The sequence below is a fragment of the Mytilus edulis genome, chromosome 12 (genome assembly GCF_963676685.1).
Source record: "Mytilus edulis chromosome 12, xbMytEdul2.2, whole genome shotgun sequence".
NCBI classification, from domain to species: domain Eukaryota; kingdom Metazoa; phylum Mollusca; class Bivalvia; order Mytilida; family Mytilidae; genus Mytilus; species Mytilus edulis.
This window is the reverse complement of record NC_092355.1, coordinates 6,897,185-6,909,898: the sequence shown is the minus strand read 5'-3', so window position 1 is coordinate 6,909,898 and position 12,714 is coordinate 6,897,185. Positions and strand designations below refer to the sequence as shown.

The 12,714-nt window shown below is 31.9% G+C and overlaps 1 protein-coding gene across 1 annotated transcript in view; it reads right to left on the bottom strand.

Annotated features, from left to right (window-relative positions):
- Positions 1–11,772, bottom strand: part of LOC139499599 (kinesin-like protein KIF13A) — a 162,224-nt gene extending 150,452 nt beyond the window's left edge. Inside the window, exon 1 of the mRNA XM_071288351.1 lies at positions 11,544–11,772. Within this exon, the coding sequence (XP_071144452.1) occupies positions 11,544–11,598 (55 nt within the window). The 5' untranslated portion in view covers positions 11,599–11,772. The remainder of the gene's footprint in view (positions 1–11,543) is intronic.
- Positions 11,773–12,714: the final 942 nt, after the last annotated feature.

Below are 12,714 nucleotides of genomic sequence, written 5' to 3'. Positions count from 1 at the left end.
GTTATTTGATCATTTGCTTCCTTAAAATAGATAAAAACTGTCAATGCAGTTTGTTTAAGATTGTGACAATGCTAGCTGTGTTTAAGATAACAAAAATTTCTAAGGCCCCCTAGTGAAACTTTTCCCCCTATAATTCTGAAGATTTGAGGACCAATTTTTGTTTAACATTGTTTAACCTGATTAATTTTGAAGACTATTTTGTTATAGTTTTCTATCTTTAAATCATATTTTTTAGACATCCATGCTTTTGACTTTCAGAGGCCGATTTAGATTGTTTTTCAGGGGGCCTCCCCCCCCCTTTTGTAGGAAAAATTTGGTTGGTTATATAGGGAATCAATGAAGCATGACGAGATCGCCCCCTCTTAGGCAGTCAGTGGGCCCCCCTTTATGAAAATTTCTGGATCCGCCACTGACTTTTGACTGTCAATAGAACAAATGTATTTGAGAACTATAGATAAATGTCTCATTTCAGGCTGCAGCCTAAATCATTTTATGTATGGTACATGTATGTAGCAGGGATATAAACCACTTAAAAAATTTAAATACCAGAAAATGCATGTACCAAGTCAGAAATATGTCAGTTGTTAAACATTCATTTAATGAGTTAGAGTTGATTTTGCCATTTGATGAGGGACTTTTCGATTAAAATTTGATATTTTGTTATTTACTTTTTACAGACTTTACCATCTGATGTTCCCTCTTATTCAAGGTTACATACTATACATATGCATTGTAAACAAAGTTGTGCACAATGACCTTGGAAGATATAGATAAAACCTTATTTAAAACACAATCACATATTTTCTGAATGAAAAACAACTGAGGTAGCCTATAGTTGTTAATTTCTGTGTTATTTGGTCTCTTGTGAAGGGTTGTCTCATTGGCAATCATACCACATCTTCTTTTTTTATAAATACAAAAGTGCATAATTTTTATATAGACTTACAATTCATTAAATAAGTGTCACTTCTGATACACTAATACACTTTATATGTAACTAGTATTGATCTATTTACTTAAGAGGCATGCATTTACAAACTTAAAACCAAAGGCAATCATAATGCTATATTTCCCTTTTAAAGCAAGATGCCAGTTGTTAATGATATCTATGCAATCGATGGTCATACAAAACTATTGAAAGGCTCCAATTCAATTTACAAATAGTTGCAACCTATTGATACAAAGAAATGATTCCATACAATACAATCAATCACCAATGGTCATACAAAACCATCAGAAGGCTCATGCAGTCATTCTCATACAAAGATATGATGTCCACACAATCATTATGACCAATGATAATACAAAACAATTAGAAGACTCGTGCAGCCATGCAAATACCAAGATATGATGACCAACGTTAGCGGTCATACAAAACCATTAGAAGACTTGTGCTGTTAGAGAGACACGCTGTCCATCAAGATACTACACAGACAAATGACATTGAAATCAGTTTGTGTCAGAGAACCCAATCAATCAAATGTTTAGTATGCGTAATTGTATCAAAACAATTTGACGAACATTTCTATTCACCGAATATGGAATAAATATATATATTCCACCGAGAGGCCTGATAAATTTTGTTCTCCAAAAAAACTCACATGCCATATCTGACCATTCAACCAAATTATCTTAATGTCATGTAATGTAAAATCTCTCGACAATAAATCCATATTTCGCATCTCAATACCATTATAACATGATATAACAAGTAGATTAAAAATGTTCTATAAATGAACTTTATTGATAGGATGTACAACTGCATTAATAGATCATATTTTTAATCATGTTGCTGATATAAAATATTACTTGTACCACTGCATTAATAGATCATATTTTTAATCATGTTGCTGATATAAAATATTATTATACTTCAAGAGTTTTTTTCCTATATAAAATAAATGAAATAGTTGTGCTATTTCATTCTAAAGACAATTTGCCAGTTAATAGTTTCAAAGACTATTGTCCCGGTTAATAGTTTCATAATCATCTTTCCCGTACTTTTCCATGCTTATTTTTCATTGGACGATAATGATGTCATTGACTACTCTGCTTGGTTACGTATGCTTTGCAACGTCAAACTCCCGCTAATATTGTAAACGGTGGAATCTGTTTGTGTTGATTGTAATTTCACTTATAAGAAGCAATTATAAAAAAGAAAAAAAAAATCTTCACTGGGAATTTTTTAAAGATCTAAAATATAGTACCTTATTCTTAATATGGGTTCGCTCTCCGTTTATAAAAAGTGAATTTGCGTTTGGTGTATTTTAGCTAGAATTTTTGTTTAAGCACAGAAAGTTTAACATAAGTATTTTTTTCTTGATTGAAATTAATGAAATATTTATTAATACAAAACGAATTATAAAAAAAAGTATAGTTCATCATGTGCATATAAAGTTATGTGACATTTTTGTTTTCTTTCAGATGATATATATATACACACTTTTAGAAAATTATTTATTTGGTATATGGCAGATTTTACAGTATTGTGTTCTGTCTCCTACTTTCATGTTGCTAATGTGACGGAGACAAAAATGAGTAACGTTAACGACGTTTGGACATGTCACATGAGCAACAACATCTTTAAAAGTTAAAATGTATGCACACAGTGATGTTTAATATATGCCTGGAGTAATAAAATTGTACAGTCTGGTTTAGAATTTCTAAATATACAGAATGTCATTTGCAGGTGTACTTTATATCAAATGAATACACAAGAAACCAAAAAATTAGTAACGTTAGCGACATTTGGACATGTCACATGAGCAACAACATCTTTAAAAGTTAAAATGTATGCACACAGTGATGTTTAAAATATGCCTGGAGTAATAAAATTGTACAGTCTGGTTTAGAATTTCTAAATATACAGAATGTCATTTGCAGGTGTACTTTATATCAAATGAATACACAAGAAACCAATTCGTAATAGTAACATTAGCAACATCTACTATCATGACATTATGTTTTGTTGCGAACGTCTTTTTGATGGACGGAATACATTTAAGGTCCTCTTGTAACGATATTACATACAACTTACCTTCTTTGCTTCCCCATCATGTGAAGGAACTGACTCCGAATCTATTTCTGCAAAGGGCGATATCGTAACTCCTATACAGGAGAGTTACAGATATAAATATATGTTGCTCACGTGACACTGATTTGGACGGAAACCACGAACAGTAACGTTCGCAAAAAATAAAACAGCCAATGATATTGATTCCTCAAGTCCTTTGACCCCCTTACGTCATCCAAATTTAATATGATTGCTATTTTCAATTATTTATAAAACCCGGGATAAAAATAACTACAATGGGCTGTCTGAGAACTAACAAGAAAATTGCGATCGTGACATACCACAATGGACGGAAAAGACGTGACTTTAGCAACAATATTATTAAATTACCTTTTTTAGCCTTTACCAATAAAAATCTGCCTTAAAGTTATGATTAAAACACAAAAGAAGACTTTTTATTAAAATATAAGTCCATGTTATTAGGCTCCACTTATAAATAATACTTCAAAATTCCACTCCAAATAAGCTGGATGTCAGTAAAGTAGGTCATGATGTCTATTCCATGTCCAATATTTTGAAATTGAAAACCCTCTAATTCTAACATAAAACACAAACACAGAGTAATTTTTATTTTTATTTACTCAGAAAGACACATTTTATTCAATAACATAATGCATTACTCCATTACAGAGTCTGTTTCACAGTTTCAGCAATTGCTTTTTTGATGGATACAAAAAACAATAATTCCTTCTTATTGTAAAATCTGCCATATATATAAAATACTTAATGGCTGTGTTGTTCAGTATAATAAAACACCTAATGACTGGGTGTTCGGGTAATAGCAAGTTTGTTGTCCCTTCGCATACCAACTATTGCTCTCGGCTTTGCCTCGAGCAATAGTTGGTACCTCAGGGACAACAAACTTGCTATTACCCTCACACCCAGTCAATAGGTGTATATTACTTGTACCACTGCATAATAATAGATCATATTTTTAATCATGTTTCTGATATAATACATGTTTGTATATTACTTTCATCATTGAAATGACTTGTATCATATTCTTATTCAAGTTACTGATACATGTATATTCTACTTTTAGCATTGAAATGGCTTTTATTGTACAGTACCAATATACAGTTGATACTGAACTTAACCAAATAAATGTGCAATATGGAATCATATTGCAGTCAGTGCAAATAATGCTTCAAATTAGTGATGTCATCAGAGACAAACATGTTCAAACAATTTTCAAGATATCAAAAGCTTTTAGAATGTATATTGGTCATATTGAATGGGTGAATAACCCTTGTAGTACAATATCTTTAACTCCAATGAAAGGAGAATGTGTCTGAGCCAGACACAAGTGTCCCTGCAGCTTAAATTTGATTATATGTGTGAAATACTTATTGGACAGACCAAAAGATGGAAGGAAGGAAGGATAGAAAGACAGCTGTAAGGGTTACGATAGTCAGATAGATAGACACTGACAGTTAAGGAGCTGGGGCATAAAAAGGTATTAATTCATGACAAATGATCTGGGAAAGAATTCTTTATTTTTAAAACATCCAGGATTTAGTGTTTATTTTTTCTAAGAATTGCATGGGGATGAAACCTCATGTTCTCCATTATCGCCACACCACCACATTGAACATGAATTAGGTTTTTTAAACTTGTATTTTTATTGAAACGGAACGGCAATAGCGAGAAAAGCAATCGAGTTGAGATGACCAATGGTAATCTGTTTATCGCTATTTTACCTATGACGACGTTGTCAATTTCATTAGCAACGCCAAGTGCCTCCTTAGGCAGCAACCATTTGATTTTCTGGGGGGGGCTATGGTTTTTTTTGGAAAAAAAAGTTTGTTTCCAGTTTTTGGAGAAAAAAATAATTTGTTTTTGATTCTGAGAAAAAAAAATTGTTTGTTTCACCCTCAGCTACCACTATATGTAATGCTAAAATTGAAAGAAAAAAATTGTTTTCGACTTGTCGCGAAAAAAATAGATTGTTTTTCGCCGCAGGCGAAAAAAAAAGTTTGCACAGAAAAAAAAACCATAGCCCCCCCCAGAAAATCAAATGGTTGCTGCCTTAGATTCTAGTGATAATTTTCCATCTCAAGCAATAGCATGATATGAAAAATTATCACAAAAAAAGATCAAAGGAAAAATGCACAAAATAGCAATAATAAAATTGAGAATGCAAATGGGAAATGTGTCAAAGAGACAACAACCCGACCATAGAACAGACTACAGCAGAAGGTAGGTCTTCAATGATTGTATATTAATATGACATTTCAAATCATTTCTAATGAGATGTCCTACACCTGAACTTTTAGATATCCACCTTTCAATCTAATTTATTAACATAGGACATTTACCTGATATGACATTACACATAAACCTACACAATACATTATGTGAAGGACTGTGAAATATTGTTACACAAATTCACACTCCCTCACATAAAACATGTTCAGTCTTCATAATAATCTTTTGAATCCACAAGCCCAAAAGCTCAAGTTTACAAAAATTTCAGTAGAATTTTGTTGCCTTGTGAAGAATTTTCAGATCCAAAAGACTCCAAATAGTAGAGATAGCCCAACTTCAGCATGTTCAGTAAAAATGTGATTCAGATAGTAAATTTTTTTTTATAAAAAAGTAAGCTCATAAACCATATTAATCAAATTTCTTTCTGGACTGATTTTAGGACTTACATGTAAGCTTGCAAATGTAACCAGTAAATAAGATTTTTATAATACGTGTGACCAACTACTTTTTTTAAAATTCAATTTTTCCTAAGAATCAGGGCTCACCCTACCAAGCGACTAGGGCGAAGAAATCACTTTCCCATTCATCACTTCGCTTTGCCAGACCCTCAAGAGCGAAAACAAGTCGCCCTGATGTTAAGGATACTGGCTCTTCAGTTTTCTTGTACTTTTTAAAAATGTGAATTGATACGAACTTGTTGATCAACCTTTGTATCATAATATAATCAATGAATGCATACTGAGACAATACCATGATGGCCATGAATTATTATCTTTTCTAATCTTTTTTAACAAAAACATTAACTATCTGATCAATATCTACGTAACTTCTAGGCAAAAATGTATTTGTAAAATCTGACACTTTGTTTTGTAGATCTCAGAAAGAAGCAGAATTGAGAAAGTTTAACTCGATAATATATACATGCAGTGTTCTCCCTAGGGTCTATTTAGCATCATGGTAATGTGATGGCAATGCTAATATATATATATTGCTTCACTGTGATGCTATCTAAAATGAAGATCTTACATTGTATATGGTGTTATGGATGTGATGCTATTTCTGGAAGACAAGATGATTTTTCAAATTCCTAGGTTATGTACATGTACATGTTACCACAATGCTTTTTGAATATTTGTGGAAAGAATACTGGTCATGTAAATTATATATATTATGTATTTGAACTTGTCTGGCAAGGATTGAATAATTTACATATAAGTCTGGCAATATTTGAACAATTTAAAGCTCACATGTCCAATTAATGTGTTCTAACTTAAAATTGAAAACACTGGTTTTAATTTCTTCGATCTCTAAGACTAGAAAATACTTGTCAACAAAGATTGGACTCAAGTTCATCTGCTTTAAGCTGGATTCAAACTCCCCATGGTCTATATAGCATCATGGTAATGTGATGGCAATGTTAATATATATATATATATTGCTTGACTGCATTGATACTATCTAAAATGAAGATCTTATATGGTGTTATGGATGTGAAGCTATTTCTGAAAACAAATTATCCAGGTTTACCAGAATGCTTTTTGAACATTTGTGAAAAGAATACTGGTCATGTAAAAAAAACATATTACGTATTTGAACTTGTCTGGCAAGGATTGAATAATTTACATTGTACAATGTACATCACAAGAACAATCTAAAAGTCTGGCAATATTTGAGCATTTTAAAACTCAAATGTACAATGTGCTTTTACTTAAAATTGAGAACAGATTTTAATTTCGTTGATCTGCAAGACTAGAAAATCCTTGTCAACCAAGATTGAATTTGAGCTCACCTGCTATGTGCTGGACTCAAACTCACAACCTCAGTGTATATAACTGGCTAAGTGATCCAGGGGGAGGGGTTCTGGGGGTTGGACCCCCTTTTTTGGGGACGATCAATGCATTTATCCTTTATCCTGGGTTAGGAACCTCCACTTTTTAAAATGGCTGGGTCTGCCCTTGCATGATAAAGCAGTTGGACTATTTTGCCCACTTAGCTACTGAGACCCCTCTATGGTTAAAGAAGTTTTATATGCACTTCATCAAATAAAAACTGATTATTTTCCTCAACAGTTTTTTTCCAGACAGTATAGATATCTGGTATAAAAGTATTTAGCAATTCTAATCACAGAAACTTTTGGGAATATAAAATCATCTGTCTACCAATGTCAATAACCTTCTTTCAAACCAAAATAAAGAATCATAATATTTATTGTCTTAATCTGTTTTTTTACTGTCAAAACATCTCTGTGTACCATTTGCATAGTATGAAATCTACATGAAGTTTCTTTTCAGAAGTCTTGTGATCCATGTTACTGTAATGTACATGGACATTAAGATTTTTATTTTAGACATGTTACTAATATGAGATTTATTTCTTACATATATTTGTAATGTATCCAACATTTAAGTGATTTTTACAGCACATTAACCATTTTTTTACTCATCTCTGTGGCATAAGCTGAATAAACACTGAATAACATGTAGGAACATTTTAATAAATGAAAAAATAGAGAAAGACTGATTTCCAAAAATCATGTCACTTGTTAAAATTGAGTGCCTATTGGGGAAAAGGTGAAGTTTTAAAGACATGAGAAATGCATATACATGATATATGAAAGAAAGTCATTGATCCAAAATCAGCTGTTTGTCAGAGACAGTAAGTACAACGGTACTAAGATTGTTCACTCTAGATATTCATTATGTATAGGGATGAATAAAATATGAAATAGATGACCATCATGTGTGTTTATTTCTTTGTCTATCAACATTTCTTTTAAGAGAATAATCTATAAAAATGTAGTTATTTTTCTTTCCATTACAAAACACCGCCTTTTTTATGGACGATAAACGCATTTGAATGGGCCCGGGACATATAGTTGGAACACCCCCTCAGTCTGCACGGTTAGCCACTAGTCCGATGCCTCAGACTAGTAAAATTTCATTCGGGCTAGTAAGTTTTTGCAAAACTTTGTTTGGCCCAAAAAGAAAAATGTCAGAATATTGGTCTTTGGACTAGTATTTGAAAAAGTTTTTGGTGCAGACTGCCCCCTTTTATCCTGGGTTGGAAACCCCCTTTTCAAAATGGCTGGATCTGCAGCTGAAACATGTACATGTACAACAAATGTATGTTACATACATGTATAAATAAACATTTATAGCTTGTTGTTCGGTGTGAGCCAAGGCTCTGTGTTGAAGGCCGTACTTTAACCTATAATGGTTTACTTTTTTAAATTGTTATTTGGATGGAGAGTTGTCTCATTGCAACTCACACCACATCTGCCTTTATCTATTTCACATGATCTCTTTAAGCCTGTACAAAGCGGGTGTGTTGAGCTACATTAAAACAGTACAGCCTTAACTATTGATTTCTTCCATCTTTAACACTTTCAAACGTACAACTGCAACATGTATCATTAATCAAAATTCTCCAGAGACACGTCAAATAGACATGTCACGTCATGCTGCATGAGGATCAGAATAAGCTCAATCAAGTGTCATGGCAGCTCAATATCGAATAATGCAGCAACATACATAATGTCAATATGCATAATGGGAACCTTCTCTACTGGTATTTACAATGTAAAATAGATGCAAACATTTAGTTAAACTGAAATGTTCATGATTTCCAAATGGTTTATATGAAAAGAACCACTGGTACATTGTATGTAGGTAAAATGTTGTTTTGATAATTTACATGGAATTTATAACATACACCACATCTTCCTATATCTATGTATAAGGGAATGTTCTTGTCTAAGTGCTTCATTAAATGTGTTAAGAGTAGGCATGACAAATAAGGGTAGAAGGGAAGACGAGAAAGATATTTTTTAGCCAAACAAATGCATCCTGACTGGTAAACATTTACATATATACATATTTTAATTCAGTTTTACATATATGTACATTGTACATGCATACATGCACATTGTACATGTACAGTACAATAAATGCAATGTTCTCAGTAAGGTTTCTTGCAGGAAAGTCAATGTAATTGTCATTTTTAGTCAAATGTTATTGCTATATAATTTATTTGTTAATCTCTATCCTAAAGTAGAGTAAGTAAATCAAATCAAGTTTACATAAAGTTTAAGTTTTTGAGACTTACATTGTAAACAGTTAAATCAAAATATCGGGGCTACCTTGACAACATTGACACATCTTTGAACTCTCCAGTTTTGGAGGTGATGAGTTGACAGAACAGGACAAATTTTCAAGCATTCAGGACTCATGGACATGTCTTTGAGAAACCCCTGATATATATCTGTTATTAAAACAAAGCTAAAGCATGACGACTTTCATTTCCACTTTCAACATTGAGTACTATTGACACATATGATAATTTGATTGCTTACAACATGTACATGAACATATACAATCTAGCGTAAAAATATTTGTAAAAAAACAATTTCTCAAAATAGTGAAGTATTCTCCATGCTTCAAATTCATGGAAAAAATTATTCAAATTCAATTAACAGCCTCAAAATTAGAAACCAGATTGTCCATCCTACAATATTTATAGATAAATTCAACTTGATAGCCTTTCACACACATACATGTACAACCTTTAAGAGTTTGTGGAAATTAATTCCAGAAGAAGTATCATACATTTTGTACATCATACATCATGTACATGTACTTATAGAACATGTAAAATATCCATATTACAATTAAGAAATATAATTTTGAAAATAAAATTGTAAATTCCAAATTGTAAGTTCGTCTTGAATACAAGCTTAAGAAGTGTTCAACATTTACAACTAATCCAACATCCCAGGTCAATAAAATGTTCCTATATATGAATTTTAAAAAAGTTTTGAAAAGACTGATTTTCAGATTTCTTAATCAAAAATATATCATGAAGACTATCCTGACTGTTAGCAATTGAAATAAGAAACAGCAATTGTTTAATTTTTATAAATATATGGAACCCTCATACATGTATAGAACTTTATTGTATTTAACATGTTTAGTGTTTTGTTAACAAAATTAAGAAGGGCACTTCATTCTTTCCTTAAAACCTTAACTCAACTGGAACTTGTCTTTGAACTGTTTGCTATTAACTTTTTTTATGAGTAAATTTGCATTACACAGTGTTGACATTTGTCCCTAAGATAATCTTATCAGTAGAATTAATTACAATATACAAGTGTATTAACATGATTAAGTCACTTGAAAGTGTTAATTAATGGGTAAATAACTGACAATCTACAATGTATATCATGTATTATCTGTATTTAAGAGTTATTGCCCATATAAAGCATCATACATTTGTATTTAAGAGTTATTGCCCATATAAAGCATCATACATTTGTAATTGGATTAAAACTTGATCACTAAAATTTTGAATTTCTACCTGCAGAACAGACAAGTGCCCTACCCTTTCAATTTCTAGCAGAAATTGAGAGAACAGTGCATATTGATTTGCAAAATAGTTTTTATTAAGGTCAAAAGATGAAGATACAGGGTGGGTTTTTTTTAATTAAATTTTGGAAAATAACATTTTTTTTTCTCACAAGGTTAAAATAGGTTGTGGCCCAAGTAATAAGTTTAAAATATAATTTAAATCATTTTTGATAAATAAATATGTAATGGTGTTTAGATACACTTTGAAGCTAATAATATTGACTTAATCTGCTTAAGCAATAAAACATGAATTTCTTAAATAATTTTTAAAAATCTACTAAAATATTATCATTGATTATAATTATATCAAATTAATGTTAAATTTAAATTAATTAATTGAGAATGGATTTGTGCTTTTGCTTACAATTTAATAATCAACTTAAAAAAAGTTATATTAAAGTTACATTATTATCTCTTTAAATATCATCATATAAATGTAGTAACTATTGCAATGACAAATGTTTTTGACCCCCTCCCCCAAATAATAACAATTTCACAAACAATGTTTTATTTAATAATTAATTTACTAACTGTTTTATATTTGTATAAAGGTATATATTCTTTCCTACACTACAGGATATTAAACATAACAAGTTGTAACATTGACCAGTGTCTGTGTCAAATGTCAATCAAGTCTGGGAAGGTGTATTTGGTGATGTGTATTGCCGAAAAACGTGGTCACCTAGCTACATCTCGTATTTAAACGAGTGTTTTAGCCATTTAAGCTTATTTTTCTATAGTATATCAACTGTACATATATGTGCACCAATCAATTTGCAGTGCCAACCCATAATGAGAAGAAAATACCTCTTTGTAAATAGAATACACATCGTGTGTCTAGTTTGTTTACAATAACCTACCTCTGCGATTAAAGGGTCGCACTCTAACCGCTACACGCACTTTATCGGTACTCATTATATCCGGATCAACACTTAATTATATACATCAGATAATTAACCCGTTAAATAAGATGTGGTTGATAAGAAACACATGTTTAGAACTAATTATTTCCTTCCTAACCACTTAACATTCACTTCTTTCGCCATTTTGCATGTTCTTACATCCGGGTATTTCGTCATGAATCACATCAACTTCCGGTGTCCGTCTCAAAATCTGCAATGAATTGGGGGACTTTTTCAAAACATGTAAAGGGGTCTGGAGCTCAAGCTCAACCTATTTATATATATATATTTGATTTTTCAAATAGCATTTATTTTACCTTTGGTCGACTCAGGCTTGAATACGAAAAATAAGATGGTTTTTGTATAAATTGTATCGCCTTGAATTGGCCGCACCTCGTGTTCACTCTCACATTTATATATGTTTATTCTTTAGTTTTCTATGTTGTGTCATGTGTGCTGTTGTTTGTTTATCTTTTTCATTTTTAGCCATGACGCTTTCAGTTTGTTTTAGATTTGTGAGTTTGACCGTCCCTTTGGTATATTTCGTCCCTCTTTTATATATGTTAGTTATTATCATGACACACAACACATATTTAAATATTAAGACTGAACACAAGTGTGTCCACTTCAATTTTAGACAAAAACCCAATGAGTGCTGCGTCTTATGCAGTCGGTGTTCCCCTTTTCATATCCTATTCATTTGTGTTTTGGTCTGTGCGTCTGTTCGTGCGTGCGTTCGTCAGTCTGCCTGTCCCGCTTCAGGTTAAATTAAGTGCTTGAATGAAGTTTTTGATTAAGGTTTTTGGTCAAAGTAGTTGAAGTTGAAGTCCTAATTATTTTGAAACGTAGTACAAATGTTCCCTATGATATGACCTTTCTAATTTTAATGCCAAATTAGAGTTTTGAACCCAATTTCACGGTCCACTTAACATAGAAATGATAGTGCGACTTGGGCATCCGTGTACAATGGATTCTTGTTTATCAAAATTTCGTGATCCGCCACTGAAGAGGTGTGAATAAATGGTTTTTTTTTCTATCTATTTGGTTGAGTGTGAGACTAGAAGGTGACTGCAAAAAAAAAATGCGGACGAGGTGCTTGACGCCTCCTAAAATTTATCTCCTGTTATTC